Source organism: Papilio machaon, chromosome 4 (genome assembly GCF_912999745.1).
Source record: "Papilio machaon chromosome 4, ilPapMach1.1, whole genome shotgun sequence".
Classification (NCBI taxonomy): Eukaryota; Metazoa; Arthropoda; class Insecta; order Lepidoptera; family Papilionidae; genus Papilio; species Papilio machaon.
The window spans coordinates 6,062,526-6,083,600 of record NC_059989.1 but is presented as its reverse complement, the minus strand read 5'-3'; the positions used below and the strand labels follow the sequence as shown (position 1 = coordinate 6,083,600).

The 21,075-nt window shown below is 32.2% G+C and overlaps 1 protein-coding gene across 1 annotated transcript; it reads right to left on the bottom strand.

Annotated features, from left to right (window-relative positions):
- Nucleotides 1–3,061: 3,061 nt before the first annotated feature.
- LOC106720203 (G-protein coupled receptor dmsr-1) lies at nt 3,062–19,738 on the bottom strand. Its single transcript, XM_045686877.1, has 6 exons — nt 19,566–19,738; nt 10,228–11,097; nt 9,370–9,553; nt 3,956–4,122; nt 3,569–3,641; nt 3,062–3,167 (listed from the first exon to the last, which is right to left on the bottom strand). The coding sequence occupies exons 2-5, from the start codon at nt 10,987–10,989 to the stop codon at nt 3,624–3,626; spliced, it is 1,131 nt and encodes a 376-aa protein (XP_045542833.1). The 5' UTR covers nt 10,990–11,097; nt 19,566–19,738; the 3' UTR covers nt 3,062–3,167; nt 3,569–3,623.
- Nucleotides 19,739–21,075: the final 1,337 nt, after the last annotated feature.

Genomic DNA, 21,075 nt, shown 5'->3' with positions numbered 1-21,075 from the left:
GAAGAAAATATCCTTGAACAATACAAGGTTTTTTTAAGTTTTTTAAAACTTACATAATGAGCATTGCATTACTATGACATATATGTACACGGTTATTTTTTATTATTACCAGAGAAAAAAATATAGCGTTACCTGTTGCCCATTTTAATCATATTAATGAAATTAAAAAATGTCAATCAAAATCCAAAATTTCAATAAATATAAAATATTAATGTGCACACACGACGATACGCTTGTAATAATACGAGTAGTTTCCGCACATTTTATTCATAAAAAGCCGCAATCACATTTATCTACTATCCCCAGTCTTCTTCCCCCCGCTACGACCTAGCTATTTTTATTAATAAAATGACTCATAGTATTTTGTTTATATAAAGTACTAGCTATCGCCCGTGATTTCGTCTGCGCGGAATTGAAAAGTACTAAGTAGCCTATGTGTTCTTCCAGACTATGTTCTACTTCTATGTTAAATTTCATCAAAGGCTATTGAGCCGTTCCGGAGATACCTTCAAACAAACATCCGACCATCCTTCCATGAATCGAAACATTCACATTTATAATATTAGTAGGATTGTGTCCATGTTTTTAAAATACAAGATTTTTTAATATTGATATGTGTTTTTAACTTTATCATTGTTGAGTAAAAAAATGACTCCATATTTAAGATCTTCTGTGTATTCTACATTACCTGTATTTTTTTAGTTATCTAAAAAATAAACGTGTATTGTGCAATAAATGGTAGCTCCGCCACAGTTAATTTTCTTCCTGAAAGTCGTAATGATTTTCCAGTAAAGTTGCCTTTTCGTCCTGTAAGGAAACTTACCTGAAAATATATAACCACTACTAATCCCCTTTTATCAAATTAACCTTTTACTTGCTCTTATTTTGAGGTCTTAATAACGCTTATTTTCTTTAGTTTAAACCATAATAGTTTTAATAATGAATATATGTACGTAGAATTTAAGTTTCTGTTCAACAAAGGTCAAAAGTTCTTAAGCTTGGCAACTTATTTGTACCATTATAATTATATCGTGGTACACTTCAGACGATGGCAGCCACATTGTGAATTCACAGCAACGATGACACTGGAGAGGTTTCGGGCTTCAGACCTTTTCAAGTACTGTTGAAGGAATGTTTGATTCCTACTTCGAAACATTTCTTTTAAAAATCGTTTGATTTTTTTCAAACAAGTATTTTATATATCGCTGCAAATTATTTACTTTATCCAGATATCTATTACTTAATATTTACCCACAGTTTTCAAGTAAAATCTTATTATGAATATTTATTAAATATAGGTCTTTAATTATAAATTGCTGTAATACTAGTTTTGAATTTAGTTTGTAGATTGTCTTTTAAATTCATAAATTTACAATTTTATTTTAATATTACTATTAAGATACTGAGATCCCGCAACATAGTTGATATAGTCTTTATTCGGTTTAATTTAAACAAATAACAACTCTAAATTTAAATTTCTAATTTTGTGATAGTACTTACTAAAGTTATATTAGTGACACGTCGCGGTAATACGTTGTATTTACACGTACTTATTTGTTTCTGAATTACATAATACATAGCCCGCAGCTTTCCCAACGAGCTCTCTATCACTATCACGTCGACCTTTAAATGATATCGTGGCATGACACACTTAAAACTTGAAATAAAAAAAACGATACAATGGAAAAAATCAATGCTTAGCATTGATTTAACGTGTTTATTCGGTTAAGAGAGAAAAGTTCATAGGTACTTATGTTTCCATTGGCTATAAAACAACTGTATCGGAATGCATCTAATTTATAGCCTTTAATATTTTTTTTTCGTGAAATTTTTGTACCGTCATGTTTATACCAATTTTTCATTCCAAGTGATGTATGAAAAATTCAAAACATTCAGGAAAAGTATTACGTTGCTTACATTCTAGAGATATATACTCTCGAAATAGTAATCTTAAATAACATCACGCTGGTTCTGTTTTTTTTTTTGGATGTACGTACGAATTTCAATGGAATGAAACAAATATTTACTCGAAAATGAACATCCCAACTGTAGCTCGTAGATAAAGCGAGTATGATATCTATTAGAGAATATTGCTCGCCTCAGTAAGCAACTACAACCTCTTTTTACACTTTATTAGGTTATTTAAATGAATTAAAAACGTTCATTTAACCGTGGTTTTCTAGGACCAAAATATGGATTTTCATTTGTCGTTTATTAATTTGTCAATTAATAATAACTATGAAAGAACTGTCAAATAAGTTTATCTTTGTGTTTCCATATGAATTTACATTAAACTTGGATGCGATAATGAGTTACCACGCATTAGCTTTTTAGTGGAATACGGATTGAGCACAACATAAAAGGTTAATCTAAGCATTTTATATAATGAAATAACGGCAAATAATATCTTTACTTTTGACCTTTCCGCTGAGATTATACGGTCATAAAATGAAGCCTGAAAAAGGCTCTAAGCCTTATCCCATATATGGGAAATTGTAGCATATCGTATAGACTTAGTTGTAAATAAAATTATTTTAACTTACTTGAATATATTTTAACACTTTATTAATGGGATAGAAATAAAACAAACATTTATCTCTAATAATTCAGTCAATATTAATAATTCAATTGACTTTGTTACAGAAATCAATTAATAATAGTAGAAAATGTTAATGTGATTAAACATTACATAATTTTATAAGATTATTATTTATAAGGTTCTCTAGTTATAACAACTTTTGGACCCTAAGAATAACTTAGAGATTGATTGCAACGTCTAGTTTTCGCGTCTTGGCTCATTAGACGCGAAGGCTAGCTGTTACCAACATTGTCTACGAATTGTTAAGGTTTTAAGTGTATACTACATGTAATACATAACCTTATTTATATTTATCTATGTACAATATTTACAATACATAATTATTACAATCACAAAAAATAGGTAATATGTACATATTTTATGTGATACAGATCTAAAATTTTTATATTAATTCAACGATTTACAAAACACATTATTATAATAAGCTAAAATTTTAAATTAATAATACAGTCTAAAGTTCTTTGTAGTTATTTACAGTGTCAAGGTATATATATACAGTATGTACATTTTCGTTTGATAACTACCTAACCAAAATTTTAAGATATTCTTGTTTTCGTTGATTGTAAATCTGAAAAAGAAAATTAAAATGAATTGTGTTTGCTTTCAAAAACACTATTCTTACAATCTAATTGTCACAAAGCATAATATTTTATTAGAGAAAGTGAAATGGCCACTTATATATAAAGTATCGCAGCTTTGATCAATTTATTGATAGTATTTGTATAAAAGAAATTCATCTTTTGCCTCGTTTAACTAAAGAAGTGTTGAAGAACAAAGAAATTTTGTCCAAAGCCTAAACATGAGCATTTAAAAAAACTACTTGTCGGTACTATAAATATAGGAAACATTTCACATTCTTGATGAAGTGCTTTTTGTCAAAACTTGTAAAATTAACAAGTCTAATGAACTTTCATCACCGATGAGAGTTTGCTTATTTTTTTATTTTCCGTTAATACAATAATAAATTACCTTGACACTAAATAACGCTCTCCTCCACCACCCTAATAAGGGCGGGCATCTGTCGCTAAAGTGGCCCTGTGACCTAGGGAATAAAAATATTTCACTTTCACTTTGACACAACAAACATTTTACAAATAAAAACTTCTACAATTGATTGCCAAACAAACCGATATATAACTTACATAAAGGCCTCCATACGCAGGCAACATATAAAAGTTGCTAGCATTTTTAGCAGCGACAATGCTGGCAATACGTCGACTGCTTTAAGATGCCACTACTTGAAGTTGTCTGTGTATGTCAGCCCTAACTGTCTTTATAGGTAGGAATTTAGATAAATTTTTGATAAAGAATGTTTGTTGTATTTCACAATGTTAGCGGCAACGTATTGTGATTTACCTGTGTGGTAGGCTCGTGTTTGTTTGATGATTTAGGGGGTTCCTCAGGCGCGGACAGCATGCGACGCGCTAGGCGAGCGAACGTACATCGGAATTGGCGACTCATGCTGCAGTACAACACGAAATTTACGGACGACGTGAACAGCGCCAGCACGTCCATTAGATCACCTGATGAAAATAATGCATTTAGGAAGTGTCAATAAGATATCCGATTATGTGGCCGTTGGTCTGCCCGCCATTCGACTATTGTTGTAACAAGAACAAGTTAGCTGGAATGGTATGTTGGAAATATTTTTGCATTAAAATAATTTTACTTTACGAAATAACATTTTTGTGTAAGATGAATTTGCATCGAATTATGTCTCTTCTGTCTTTAAAAAAATTCTATACGCTTTTCTGGTAAATTATGAAAAGGAAAACATCGCCGTCGGTACTATACTCATAACGATTGTATGTAATTTTTTCCGTTTGTGATAAATGAACACACACAACGACTAGATTTTCAATTGCAAAACCGTTATCGGTTAGTTAGTTAGTTAGTACATTATTGTAAGGATTGCTTAAAACGCTGATTGCTTTTAGCTTATGAAAAATGATTTTACATTACTTTGACTAATCGACAATTTCCTGTAAGCTAAATTCAGATTAATCTACTCGAATAACATTATGAATTAGTGATGTAACGAATGTTGGATTTTTCACATTCGCGAATGCGAATGCGAATGCGAATATTCATCTTCAATATTCGCGAATGCGAATGCGAATGCGAATGCGAATGCGAATGTTAAATTTCAAATAAAGCGCGCGCAAAATGTTTGACATTTCGTGTCGGCCATGTTTAAATTGAACATAGCCGAGCCGATACAGGTTGAATGAACGAAGTTAGTCACAGAAAGTTCATTCGAAAAGTATTGTTTTGATTTGAGGTTAGTTTGGTGTTATTGCATTTCCCAAATTTAACCCAATTTTAAATAGAAATAAATATTTTTTGTTTTTGTAAAAAGCTTATTTACAAATAGTCAAGTATTCATTATTTGATTTTTTAAGTTTATATTTCATTATCATATTTAATTCTTAGAAAATATATAGTGGGATGGAAAAATATATAATTAAAGCCAAAAAGGTTATAAATTAATATTATACTTAGATTTGATTGGATCTCTGAAGTTCTGTTTTCACAAAAGATACTTGAATTTAGAATTAGATTTTTTTCAAAATATATGTAAGGCATGGACATTCATTATTTTTTCTGTGGTGGAGTTAAGTTGTGATTTTGTTAATATTTTAATTAGACTAACAAGAACAAAAGAGAAAGTGTTTCTAATTTAGTTGCTTACCAAGACTGTTCCATAATATTTTTTTTTAATTCAAGTATGGTTAAATAAAAATATATAAATCTTATCAGTTGTGTTATCATTTCATATGCAACCATATAATAATTTCCTTTTTGTTTGTTAAAAACATTCGCTAAATATTCGCATCGTTTTTTGCGAATAGGAATGCGAATGCGAATATCGAAAAATATGCGAATATTGGCGAATGCGAATGCGAATGCGAATATTCGTTACATCACTATTATGAATATTAATGATTACAAAATTACTTTGTTTATTTGATGTTGGCAAAACACTGTGGATACCTGTGTTGCCAACGTTAATTAATTGCGCTTTATTTATAGACGAAAGCATCGCCCGACCTGTCTGTTTCTTGGAAATAAAAACATATTAACGATTCCGTATTTTATAATTTTTGAAACACATTTAAAACATTCTAATTGCAAGTATTTTGAGGCACCAATTTCGGTGCGACATATGTACGAAATAGTACGAAATATAGGTATATAGGAAAATATTGTATGATTATGTTATTTAACATAATCATACAATATTTTCGTATAACTAAATCAATCGATCAATCGTAACTTTACTATGGTTGCGAAACTTTACTAATTTTTGTTTGTTAGACTACTCGTATATGTGCGGGCTGCAAAGAGACGGAATTTGCCTGGAAATATATTCAATTGAATATTATTACCTATATTGCCGCTATAAATCGCATAAATGTTTTTCTGTAATGGTCCCCATTTATTGCTTATTGTTGCGAAAGCTTTTTTGAAATTCAAATTGCGTCTTGTTATAAAAATATGAACTGGGTTTCTTCGTTATTTCTGTATTGTAACACGCCATGTAGAAAAATTATACGTTTTGTTTTAAAATTCAGTATGTTTATTTAAAATTTTCATATAAGTAGTTTATATGAAAGTTCGTATAAAGTATAAATATATCATAAAATTTATTAATTTCACCAAAAGCATCACGCAATAGTGCCCCATTCTTTTGAAAATATGGTTTTGATATGAAACTCAAGAACTTTCTTTTGCTATGGACTTCTATAAATTCATTCTCTTTTTTATCGCTTTTTCTTTATAAAAACAATGCTACTGTTATTCTTTAGGTGTTGGAGGTGTTAATGAAAACTGGTCATATGATAATATTTCTTTGTTTTTTCCTCGACCTTATTTCTATTCAGATTTCACTTTCAGATACGAGAATGTTTGTTTGCCACATAATATCGTTTAAGTAAAAATATATAGTTAGAAGATAATAATTAGGTGTCACGATCACATATTATAAGTATAATACGTTTACGTCACGTATTCATTTCACGCGCTTCGGTACTATATCGAGGGATACGTTATATGCTCCTTCTCGTCTTTAGTGAGGCGTGGGACCCATGTGTCGAAATTGATCGGATGAGCGACCCACATCCGTAGGCGTTTCATAATTAACATTTGATATTCATGATAACACGTCTATTCTCTCGATAAAACACAATTATTATTATGACATAATGTCAATATTCTGTGTAAATTTGTCATCAACAATGTCTTGTTGAAATTTTTGAAGTCTTTGGCAAAGAATGAGCTATATAATCGACTACTATCTGCAGGAATTTGCTACGAAATAATGAGTTGCTGGACTGCATTAGATATGGGAGGCAGAGATCGATCATCGTGGCCATCAATAGGGGAGGCCCACATCCAGCAATAGGCGACCACAAGCTGAAGGTATGGATCGACGAAACGACTACAAATACGTTCTTTTCCTATTAATTGCCCACCCTCATATAAAGTGAACGTAAGTAACAAGACAGGCTGGTAGACTAATAAGACCGCCACCTCACTCTTCGGAAAAACATAGAAACATTTCACACTTGTCTTCTGTAGTGTCTCGGTATTTCAACGACCAAGTTAGCCAATTTGTAAAACTTGTGTCGACTGTTCAATTCACTGATTGCACTAAACCACGATTCCTATTACAAGCGACCAACCGTTCATTGGCAACTCTGCATTCCCCATGCATTGGTTTCAAATTCAACTCATTCGAAATTTCATCTTATTGTAGTTAAGTACAAAAGATAATTTATGAAATGTTATACTATTGAGAATGAATATCGTTGTCACGTAGACTAGAATACTGAATTTGATTAAGATATTCCATTTATAATATCGGACGTCTAGACAAATAATGTGTTTTCATTGTCTTACGATATCTCTCGCATTTCTACGTCGTTAATAATGCAAACAGCTAGGGATTTAAAGAGTTAGTCAACGTTAGTTGTTTTCCGACTACAAGGTCGTCTACAAGGTTACTGTGAATCCCATTCTGATAAACTGAAATAATTTTTAGCGCTCCAAGTATTTCTTCACATCTCATGTAAAATCGGGATACTTATTGGTAATAAAATTTTTTCTTAATGTAATAAGGATTAACTACTTTTATTCCTTCTTCTGCCGACGTTGTTTTGATGGTTTTCGTAATTGTTCGTTTTCTATTTCCTTCTTAAAATAAGCGTGTACTGAAGCCAACAATGCTTCAGTTGGAATATTTAGAACTTTTAGGTAGCACTTCAAGCAATATTTTCTTATTTCTGTGATGTCGGCACCTTTTGTAAAGGATTTAATATCCTGAAAGCAACTTCTTGCTCAAAGCTTTTATAGAAACGAAAAATACCGCGATATATTTTGGTAACTTTATGTGAAAGAAAGTACTTGTAGTTTATACGAAGAGGAAAAAAACGGCCTGTTTAAATGAAACCTTCTTAGTATGAATAATAGTCCAACGTTCTATGGTACGTAATTTCGATGATTCATACTTTTTAATTTATTTTATACTTTCCCGATTAATTAGTATACGACCAGATAAGGCTACTGGAACGTGTAAACCGCTTCGTACACAAGGCAACCAATCTTCGAAACCCGGCGATTTTAGTCGCTCAGCAAATAACGCAGTACGATATCATAAAGGTTCGTACACAGGCACGCGTCGCCGATATTTTGTTCTTTAGTTGTCATATCTAGTCGCTCACAACCTGTTTGTCAAGATCGTCGTGACAAAGTTCGCTGCAATTTTCAAGATGGCGAAGCGAATCTGTACAGTTGACTATACTATGTCTGTACTGACCTAGTAGACGACTCGCATCGGCGATTCAACGTTGTGAATACGGATCGGGCATAACGGGCTACTCGCGACACAAGGATACAATTTTAGTTTCGAAGATTTACGTTGCCTTCTGTACGAAGGAGCTAACTGTTGGTTCCGACTGTCATGACATTTGTATTGACACATATTATTCTTTATTTTTTTAGAGAACGTGATGGATGACAATTTGTGTCTATATCAGTTCTGCAGTCGAAACCCAAAGAAATCTCGTTTAGTTTCAGTGTAAATGCACTGTTATAAAATTGAAACAACTAAAACCACTTCTCTGAGTGCATTTAAAGCGCTAAATGTGTTGTAACTTTGGCAATAAAACGTGTCCACATCATTTAATGTTCTCGCTCAATGCTATTTAAATTTCGTACCGAGTGAGTACATTAAAGTTGTTGAATGTAATAAAAAATCTTTGCAATTTTTTGTACTTTGTACGGTTACAATTTTGTCAGAAATTCTTACCAGGATGTTATCAAATTACAGTGTGGTACTCGTATAGGTTATGCTTAAATTGGGATGAAGATTCCATACGATGTAAAAAATAGAAAAATATACGATATGTATTAATATTAACACGGCTGCGAAACTAAAAAAAAACATCTGCCAATGAAAGTAATGACGAATGAAAGACATTTTCAACTTATTTTTATACTTTTGACCTTTAAATGATATTGTTCGTTAAAATGTCAAAACATATTCCACTTGATTTCGAATACAATAGATTTTCCGAAAATAATTAGCATAACCAATAAATAAACAGCACTTGTTACTTTTTCTGAACATTTCTCTTCTCTATAATTAAAGAACGGCAACGCAACTGTGATCAAGTCATTACAGATGTCTATGGGTAGTGGCCAGCTGCTTTACTGGGGTTTCTTACATATATGCTCGTTTGTCACCTTCAATATTAAATAATACTTACCAAACATACTATAGCAGCTTTTGAAGAAGTCTGGTGCAAGGGCGCTGGCGAGGCCTAGGAGACCCTGTGGGACCTCAGTGGACAGGAAGAGGCCCAGCACAGCCAGCAACATACGCGTCGTGCGGTCTGTACGACTCGAGCGCCGCGCTGCGCTTGGATCCTCTGCCAAGCACTGCTTCTCACTCTAAAACAATTATATACAATTGTATACTACGTAGCAGGTCAGACAAGTGTTTTCTTGCCTACTAAAAATACAATTTCAGAATTTAGTTGCCAGTCTTTCATACGAATATTTTTGAAGTTATAGTTTGTTTAGGTTTTAAAAATTTATCTACGTCAGTAAAGCTAATAAAAAGGAATAGAGAAATGGAGAAGAATAGAAAAAGGCAAAGAAAATAATTTCAGAACGAAATTGTCAGTACACTTACTTGAATACCTATAGACATCGGATCGTGTGCCAAACAGAGCGTACCAATGATTCTTATCGACAGTCGGTACGATTCAGTCTGGCGTGATCATTAGGAGCTTAGCAAGATTGGGATTAAGACTCATTTCGTGAAAATAATTGAGGTCAAGGTCAATAGAGTATCTTTCACGAGGGTTAAATCACTGTCAAAACATCTAACAGTTTAATAATATAGTTATGACATATTTTTAAAAGTGATGTTCGAAATTTTTTGAAATGATAGATGGTGACGTGGGAGAATTTTATGGCGATCCATGCTCAAATTAGCAAAGCCGAAATGTGACGAAATATGTATGTTTGATACTAATACGTCACTCGCAATTTTCTTGAAGGATGTGAGACAAAGAATGAACACGTTTCGTAGTTAGGATTAAAAAATAATCAACACTTACATCATTTGGTCCAACTATAGATCTCTTAAGAAGCTTCTGTCTTCTTCTCTCTGTGGTAGTTAATTTAGAGATTAAGCACGTACTTAATATAGATAAAGCTATGCTCGGGACTAGTTTTAATATAACACTATATATCCACATTATTGCGGTAACTAATTCCTTGTTCTTTGACATTTCTAACACGTACACTGTTCTATTATGTGGCAATGATAAGTCTTCGGCAAACTGGGAGTTGTTCTGAGGGGTCACTTCATTCTGCGATATATTCATTGCAAAATAAATTGGAAGACAAAGGAAGGGACATATGACGTAAGCGCTAACGATAGCGATTGTGGTGTTTTGTTTGCTGCACCACGTCCTGTTCTTCTGAGGAAATGCGATTGCAATGTACCGCCATACTGCAAGCGTCACGGCCAACCAGATCGATATAGTATGAAATGTTTGACTAAATATCGAATGGAAGTAAACGAAGACAGTCCAAGCGTATGTGTTCTTATTAACTTCGGGGCCTATTTTAATATTCATATGGAGAGCGTATGGTATGTACTCGAGCATCACAAGGAGGTCGGCGACCGCAAGACCTGTCAGTATGGAATTTGTGGAGCTTATCATTTCCCTGCGACTCAGCACTGCGATGTTGATGGAGTTCGTGGCTGATCCAATGATACATATCACAATTGCGATATATCCGTGCAATCGGCTGTAAGCTTTATTGAATTCCGTAGCACCGGGCACACAGAAAGCGTCGGTCGCGTTAGCCATATTGGCGCGCGACAAATCTCATATCTCGTCATGGACAGGGTGTGAATGTTATATACATTTTCAGTTTCTAACGTTAAACATTGATTCGTTGTACGTCATTTCTGGTACCTGTAACAAAGAAACGTTAAGTGATTTCAATAAGATCTTATAGTACACATTTCTTATCGGCTACGGAGCAATGTTAGGAAAATAACAAACACCGCGCGTGATATGTTTTAAGGGTAAATAAACTGAAATTAAAAGTAACATCTGTACTACGAGTAATACTATAAGGAATGGACATTATTCTTTTAAATTGAAATAGTGTGAATGTAAGCATTTTTTAATGGAAATACGCCACTACTACAAGAGATGTGTGGCCTGCCAATTTATTGCTTTAAGTATTTTGTTCCATCTTTGAATATCATAAAACTACGTAGAGGTTATGTTATTGCAAAAATTAATTTTTAATCCTACTCAATAAATTCCGATGCTCATTGTGCTAGTAACCTTGCTGATGATGTTAACTCTCATCTATGTATATAAAAGAAAGTCGTGTTAGTTACACTATTTATAACTCAAGAACGGCTGAATCGATTTGACTGAAAATTGGTGGGCAAGTAGCTTAGAACCAGGAAACGGACATAGGATAATTTTTACCCCGTTTTCTATTTTTTTATTCCGCGCGGACGGAGTCGCGGGTAAAAGCTAGTAAACAATCTATATAACTGAGTTAATATCGTGAATCCTAATATTAATATGCATTGTATGCAATGATAATATACTTCCACTATCAGTTTCTCACTTGGGTGATGAGTTGCAAATAACAAGTCTTATCTGCGGCAGCCACGGTCAGAGTTTGTCCTCCGTCGGCGTCAGTGCCACGGAATAATTAAATCTCAACAGCTTTGAATTCATTAAGCAAGTAAATAAGGCACGTGACAAAGGATCATTACTCAAAAAAGCACAAATCTTTAAAAATCAATTTTATTAAATATAGTACTGGAATTAGATAAATTTAATTTAATAAATTAAAGTCATGTGATACATAAGAGCGTCGGTGGCTCAGGGGTTAAGCACTTGACTTGCAATCTGCAGGTCCTGGTTTCGAAGCCCGCCATGTACCAATGTGTTTTTCTATTTACATATGTACATTTATCCGACTTTCTTACGGTGAAGGAAAACATCGTGATCCAACCTGCACATATCTGAGAAGAAATTCAATGATATGTGTAAAGTCAACCAACCCGCACTGGGCCAGCGTGGTTGACTATGGCCTAGTCACCTCTAACTTGGGGTAGGCTCCGAGCCCCTCAGTGGAAACGTATAGTGAGCTGATGATTATGACACATAACAGTGCATTAATAAGTAATTTAATTTTTTTTTGTATAATTGTTTTTGTATCAAGAACCTACTAAAAATTAACATTGTCAAAAATTTAAATTAATTTTTTAATTAAAAATTGACTTTATACATACGAAACATTTCAAACGTATTACTGAACACAAAAGTCTTCAATCGCTGAAAAGAAATGATCGATTCTATTTCACAAGTAAGTCAACGTCTAAATTCACCTCACATTTTGAATTAGTGTCAACTGTGAAACCTTTTTTCAATATTGCTACAGACTTTTGTACCGAACAAAGGTCCCTGTGGTATTACTTTTTTTGAAGACTATACATTATGTACATGTAGTCTTCGGCCAAAGTATATTTACTAAGAAGTTTATCGTACATTTCAGTCCTTCATATAAGGCTACTCAAGTCTCAGATACTATTGTTCGGTCCGTATACATAACATTGAATCGTCGACGTAAGTCCTCAATTCGGTCAGTAAAAATGTAGCGACTGCACGTTTGACAGTAATTTATCAAATGTTCATCTGTATAGATTTTCCCTGCCATCTGGAAAACCTCGACGAATTTTACGCAACGATCTTTACGTTCAGCTAGGTGTACTGCGTAAATCGCTTAGCGACTGAATTCGCCGAGTATCAGTGGTTTTAGGTACCCTTGTGTACGAAAGGCTTTAGAGAAATTATGGTTTAGCCCAAGATTACCGCAAGAGTTAGTTACTCTATCATTTTTAAATGTTCTGCAATGTATTTTAAATCATAGGTTTATTTTGTGGGAGGTCAAGCCACGCTCCGTCGTTCAATATGTTGTTGCCATTCACTTTTTAAGGCCTCTCGGGCATACATAAATGAAATTAGTATTAAAAAAATGTCCGTATTGTTCACAAGTTTGATTCAACTATTTTATAAGTGGGCCGGTGTGCCTTCATATGTCTAGATAGTTTACCTTGATATACACAGCTAGCGTTTTTTTTTTCTTTTAGAACGCAGTATATTACACAGTTCTTGTTTGTCGACTGTATTTCAAATTTTTATTTTTGGAATTGTAAGCAATCTCATCGTAACGAATCGTTAGCCGACTAAGCTTTGATCTTCTAAATTCTGAAATTGTGTTATGGTTTTTACTTGCAGATATTATTAGATATCTTCGTACTTTGAATTTTACATGCCCTAATTTCTGAATAACGAATGTGATATTGTGTATTTGATTTCATACGAAACGTTTATAATTTTACTAATTCACTTACTTGTTGGTTCCTGAAACTAACATATCTCTATAAAAATATCATAAAACAGATGTAACAATATGTTTTAAACGGTGATTTTAGTCTTAGAATGGGATTCTATATAGATTCGGTTAATGATAAAACAATGAAACCTTATTCCAATATCCTTTTTATTTTAGATGAATAACATTTTTTTTAATAACGGTAATGCGAAACTAACATGACAGTTGTTTGAGCAACGCCTTTATGTTTGTAGGTATATAAACACCATCATTGTTTTGTTATAGACCTTGGTACTATTATGAGACGTCTCAAACACAAAAATGTTTATCTTCACAGTAGATTAAAGAAATGAAATTTATTTCACGTTCAATTACATGCCGCCAGTCTCTGTGTTCATATTCTCTACTAAACTGATTTTGTAGAGTTAATGGCTTGACGAAGGTCCCTTTTATAACATTCACTAAATATTAATTTTATTTTTTTCAACGTTTAGAGTAAAATATTTTCATGAGGTTATGACCTTCTTGGCAGTAAACACAAAATCTTATTTATTTTTACATTTAAAAACGTTAATTTTCCAAAAAATGGAATAAATTTCAATATTTGCATCTTTATCAATAAAATTCTGTTGCACATTAAAAAAACTACCTTTTAAAATAAATATCTCTGTTGCGTCAAAGATAATAACAGGGATGACGATATGTCTTATACACATATTTTTGGTCTTAGAACCAACGGTTAGTCTTTAACTCATAATACAATGTACTAGAAGTCGCCCGCGACTCCGTCCGCACGGAGTTAAAAACAAAACTTAAGTAATAGCTTAAGTGTTGTTCCGACTACGTTCTATATCCATGCCAAATTTAATCCAGATCCGTTGAGCCGTTCTGGAGATACCTTCAAACATCCATCCATCCGTCCATCCAAACATTCACATTTACAATATTTGTCGCTTTAATACCCTACAATAAAACCTTCCATATATCCAGGCTTCGCTTCAAAGGTTAGCTAAGTTTATCAATTAGTTATTGTCAATATGTATCATCTGTTTAATAAGAATTAAGACAATTTATCTTACCTCTTGGCACTTGATATCTTCTTCAAAGTCAAAGTTTCACAATCATAAACTTTTTCGCCCTTTCGGCTTTTTATTACACAGGCCTTTGTACAAACTTCGGTAGAGCAAACCGCTAGGATTTACAAAGAATAACTAATAAATGTTTTTTACAAAATTTTGAAGGGTTTTTATAAACAAGCTTCTCTTGCGATGATGATGGTATGACGCCATTACGATATGGGACTTCTATAACAATTCACGTACGTCGTCACATATTATTTAAATTAAATATTAAGAAATTATAGCAACTTCTATGATTATAATTATTTAATAGTTTTAAAAACCATTACTGTCAAATAAAAACTGAATATTTATGTTGTACCAAGTATTGTATGGACCTACATGAACGCAAATATATATTTTTTTGTGTAGTTTACCACTTAGTAACCATTACACAAACTATATTCAAAATGTTCTCCAATCGACCTCCGTAAACTCAAATGATCTAACAACAAACTCGTTCTTACTTTACAAAATAAACATACAAAGTCCGATAATAGTTGACTGACGGCGCAAACTTTTTCTTTGTCGAAACGTCTAGTGGCAAATTAATGGAAGCGGCGTAGTAAAAGTGAGAGATGGACTTAGATATAAAACAGACGACTTGTGTTTTGATGCAGAGCTGCATTGCGTAGCTTCTTACAAAAATATACAATGCTACAGTCATTCAAAACGAATCTCTTATGTACGAAGAAGAGTTAACCTCACGTTGGCTGCCGCTTGCTTTAGTCATTACATCTCAGCTGACTTCTTTATAATAATTTAGATGGAAAAAAATGTAAGTGTAATTATATTTTCAATGATTATTTGGACTAGCATTGAAAATCAGTTTAATATACAGAAGTTTAATATACAGTATGGAAACTTTATATCGTAGACATTATCGAGTTTGCCAGCAAACGATATAACAGCGCCACCTGTATACACTAACATTATTATAATTTAAACACCCTAAATCGGTTTCCATTTGTTACTATGTGCTAAATTGTTATTCCGTGAAAATTTTATAGTAAAACAAAACATATAAAAATATATATTTTATTAATTTTATTAGCAATTGCAATAAAAAATACAAATGTTCATATATATATATATATATATATATATATATATATATATATATATATATATATATATATATATATATATATATGTGTGTGTATGTATGTATATATATACATATGTAATAATTTCGATGATTAAAAGTAATTATTCAAACGCACACGAAGCCGTGCGGTGTGGCTCTTTACTTATCGGGTAATTTAAACGAATAACTACTATATTAATACTAAATTAAATGTTCCCAAATGAATTATTATGTTATTGACTATTTACACGTAAATTATTCACTAAGTAATTGCTTGTATTTTTGCGTAGGAATATTTTTTTTTTGTTTATAAAACCTAATGGAACATGTTTGACGTAGAAGATTTGTTAATAGGTATAGCCATGCCCGATCTCCTCAAGGCAAATGGTCACGTGGCTGATACAAAAAATGTATTACCATAATATTGATTAAATGATTATTAAGTAGATATGTACGCTGTTTTAGATACTTTAAATAATTCTACATTGTAAAGAAGTTTTCTATTAATAGTGATATTTTTTGGAAGGGTAAAAATATTTTTTATTATTACATCAATGTTGTTTCCACTAGGAATTTATTAGACGTATTTATAAAGTTAATTTTTGTACTATTTACTATCGCATAAAATAATCTTGATATATTGTTTACTATTTATAACTTTTTTTTATAGTGAATAATTTCTTCGATAGCACATTCTCTTCTTTGTGTGATAAATGTCACCGTTAATTTTAGTTGCTGTTATCAGAATGTTTGCAAATAGAAAGATATTATTCAACGGTGAAGCACGTCTTCGTTTATTTATTCTTTGACGCAAAATGAGACACCCACGACAAACAATCTCGCACGTTTAGCCCGCATCCACACTTGCGCCTTTTTTCGCTTCGTTAAAAAGCGTTCCAATCGAACAAATGCATTTCGATGTATCTGTTCATACAGCAACGCTTTTAAAACGCGGCTCTTTTATCGCATTGCATTTTGAGCTGTGGTCAAAGGAAACAAGAGTGTTATTAAAGCATTCATCGCTTGACAGCTGCCAACGCCGCGTTAAAAAAGCACCCGTGTGAATACGGGCTTATATTTTCTTAACATGTCACTACGAGAAAATGTATTATGAAGAAAATATTACTAACAAATATAATTACAGATCGTCGACCCAAAGCAATCAATAAATTTTCATATTATGAATGAATCATAAGTAAGCGTTATCCTGAGCTTTATAAATCTGTTAGTTGAAAATAAAATAAATAAAACTACTACATCTACGAAAATATTTACACACCTCATGAGATCTCTTAACACATGTAATTCCTTACGTCGCATGAGTCGTAAAACTATGTTTTACTTTAAAACGGCTAATGGAGTGAGTCTTTATATTAAGTTTAAGTAATGTAATTTTAATGAACGTCTTTTATACATTAATGTCAAATACAAAAGCCATTGCATTTAATTTGGACTTCAAATAATACTAAAATAAACGGTCATGGCTCCGGGCAAGGACTACAACAAAGACTACCTATTATAATAAGCCATCTTTCCTTTCTCTGAACATTGGTGTAGTAATATTCTCATAGAAAATATTTTACAGAATGATGTATTAATTATTGGTATTTTTGTATTATTCTGTTTAGAAAAAGTGGTATAACAAAGAACAGACAAATGTCCAACAGTCGATGCATGGTGGGTGATATTATCATCATGAGTAGCGTTGCCAGACGTCCGGATAATGCCGGACATAGGTAGGCTTTTTGATTGCGTGTCCGGCCAAAATAAATGGTTATCCAGCTTTTGTTAGGCTTTTTACATTTCCCAAACGAGAGTGTACTTATTAATACTGAGACAAAATTCTAAATAATACAGGATGTCCGACCTTTTTACCCAAATGTCCGGCCAAACTGGCTGGTCTGTCCTGCTAGTAGGTTTGGCGACCTGGCAACCCTAATGAGTATTAGAGGTACTCATTTGCTTGTTGTCAAAAACTGAACATCCAATTAACTCTGTCGATTCCTGTATTTTCAATAAATATAATTTTACAGCTAAAATCGGTCCTATGTAACTCACTTATGGAAAAATCGTTTCAAAGGCTAATATTATTTTTCTAACAGCCATCGATCATAGTATCGCTTCGCATAATCCCTATACTTATTTGGTAGGATTATTTGGTAGGTTACTATGATATTGTTATGTCAATAATAAGCAATCATTTCCTCTCATGAGCGTTTCCAGATTTTATAAAAAAAAACAATGATAAAATATTAAAAAGACAAATTAAATTTATATTGAATTAAAATTAAATGTTCAACATTTTAATGTAACATTGGAAATGTACATTTCCAGAAATTAAATCATGTCATAGATAACTATTTCGTATAATCGCATCCACGCTTGCTTTTATAAATTAAATTTATATTTTGTCGATCAGCACGCAAATTAATTACTTGCGCTTCCAAAATCATTACTTCGTAGTATACTCGTATACACCGCTATAGAACGACACTCTTATTAAAGAGCTCTTTTAAAAAGAAAAGAACAGTTACTTCATATTTTAAATTATACCTCATAGATTAAAAAAAGACGGAGTTTACTAATATATGATTACAAATTAATACATTAGTCAACATTGTATTAACTATCCAAATAACCTCATGGTAATCATTCACAGTAGCTCATGATAATGAAAGTAGGTTATGGCGGACAGTACAATGGATTAATTTGGCAAAAATACGGCCATTACGAAGTATGAGGTGCGAGTCGAAATGACAGCTTAATTAATGAATTTTAAATAGCTCAGAAAGCTATGCTGACGCGGGAGCCTTATTAGGTAAAACCATTTGTTATTAGCAGACATTCAACACAACCACAACACAACAATACAACTCAGCGAATAGCCGCGACACTCTGGCCAGTCACTAGTGGAAAAGAGGTTTTACTATGCTGTGTTACAAATATAATATATTTCGATTAATTTATAGACCCGTTCGTTAAATAATATTTGCTGTATAATACAGGTTTTGTTAGTATGTCAAAGTAAAAAAAATTAAAGACAACGTCTAAGCAATTACCAAAATTGTATTTCCACACAACTGAGAAGGGTAAAAAAGATTAATGGCAGTCTCTATTTTTACGTATCCAAAAAAAATACGAGCACACATTATTTTATTTCAATTTTTTTTTATTAAGAACGGCTACATTTGAAAAAAAATATTTTTAACAGTTATCGAAGTAAGCAAAGTCAATTTCTACAAATCAATTTTTCAATTAATTTTTAAAAAATAATTAAGTATAGTTAAAGATGCGCTTAATTTAATTAAATTAATTGAAGATCTAAAGAAAATATAAGAAAACATTTTGAAAGATTGAAGAACCTTACCGTACTTTTGATTACAAAGTTATACTATTTGAGAAATAAATATTAATGTATTAGTTATGATAACATTAGAGATATTTAAAACCATTAAAAAGAATAAAATATTTTATAGTACCTTATTACTTAATTACCTATTTTCTGTTTTAATAAATTAAACGAATAATAAAGTTGTATCGTAATAAAATTTATAAAAAGAAGCAAAATATTATGCTGACAAAAGAAATCTCACTCATGAGTAATAATTAAATGTCAAGCTAAAAAAAAAATTAAAATCAATTATTGCTTAATAAAATTTAATCTTAAATGATTTTATGTAAATGACTTGTTTTTTTTAACACAAACACAATTAAATTGTTTAATAAATCCTTAAATATTTATTAGATAAACTGATTAGGAATAATATAAATTTGAAAAAGAAATTAAAAAAAAAAACTAATTCTAACTTACCAGTTATTTGTGAACTTCATACATATTCAAGTTACTCTTCGTTACTTCTTTTAAATTTAATTGACACTTTTTTTTAAATACGTCACTTTCATAAAATAAATTAATATTAAAAAACTGCGATTGTTCTTTTTGTCGGACGGAAGCGTGTAGTAACGCTGCCGGTCGAGTCTGCACTGTTTCTGTTTATGTTATGCTGCGGGAGGCGGAGCTGTGTCGGTCCCACATTATAACCGCACGACCGCCATATCAAAAGAAAAACCCGCGAACGCGAGAAATAATACCGCTATTCTGCCCTACCTAAATCATGCACTGAAATTAGAATACGGGAAAAACTTTGTTTTCAGTTTAATTTTATTTTAACCTAAATTGTAGGGACAAGAGAATAATTCTTATTGTTAAACCGTGAACTATTTTCTTTGGAACTAAAGATGGCGTGGACCACCGGCTCAATATCAAATTAACGTGACAAGTTACGCCTTTATAATCCGTTAAAAGACAATTTGTTCTAGCCTTGATTTTCACCGGAGCGAATTTGGACAAAAGTATCATAGACAAACAAACTATACGTATATCTTTATGTACATAACTTAGGAAAACAAATTATTCTAGCAATCTATAGCCTTTGTTAATCTTTGAGTTTTTTTTAGTTACATCATTTTTGCGAATAGCAAAAAGGTAGCATTTGGTATTTACAAAGCAATAAACGGTACACAAATCCATGATTATCATACGTTTTTCCCTTTAATATATACAAATCATAGTTATTTGAAATATAATAACCCAGAAAATATAGAATTATATGCTGCGGACAATTTTATTCCGGATCTCATTAGGTTTTTAGAAACAAGTTCAGACTAGACGTCCATTACTTTACATGTTAGTCCATCGCATCGGTGACTTGCTTTATTGCCGGACATGGTAAAGAAATGTTCGTAGCTGCCCGTTCGTAGTCCGAGGGAAAATGAACATTTTTGTTTTTTCATTCGTAGCCAGAAAATATTAGACAATTTAGATTCAGTGAATCGAACACAATCATGAAGTATGTCGCAACACTTATTTTCGAGCTTGTTGGAAACATTAAAGGGAATGCTATGTATTAAATATAGTTATTTCTGGATGAACAGTATAGACCAGTTTTCATCAGCATTCAAGCACAGTGGAACTTACTCTCAGCTGTTACTCTCGGTATATAAAAAAGGCGTGTTGAGAATTTGATTTCGTAGTATAACTGTGAGTTTCCATTGTCAATACTTCTGTTCGAAAACATATTTTCATCTCACTTTTTTTCAAACGTAAATAAGAGTGATGACAATACATTTTTGAACATGTGTTTCAGCAGTACAAACTCACGGCTACGTTTTTATTGGTGCGCTCGACACATGCGAGAGACGAGGAAAATTTATAGGTCCACTTCTGGACTGTGTGTATTATTACGATACTAAAAATATTAGTCTTTTAAAAAACTAAAACGTTGTATAACTACAAACTAGTCTGATATCGGGATATATTG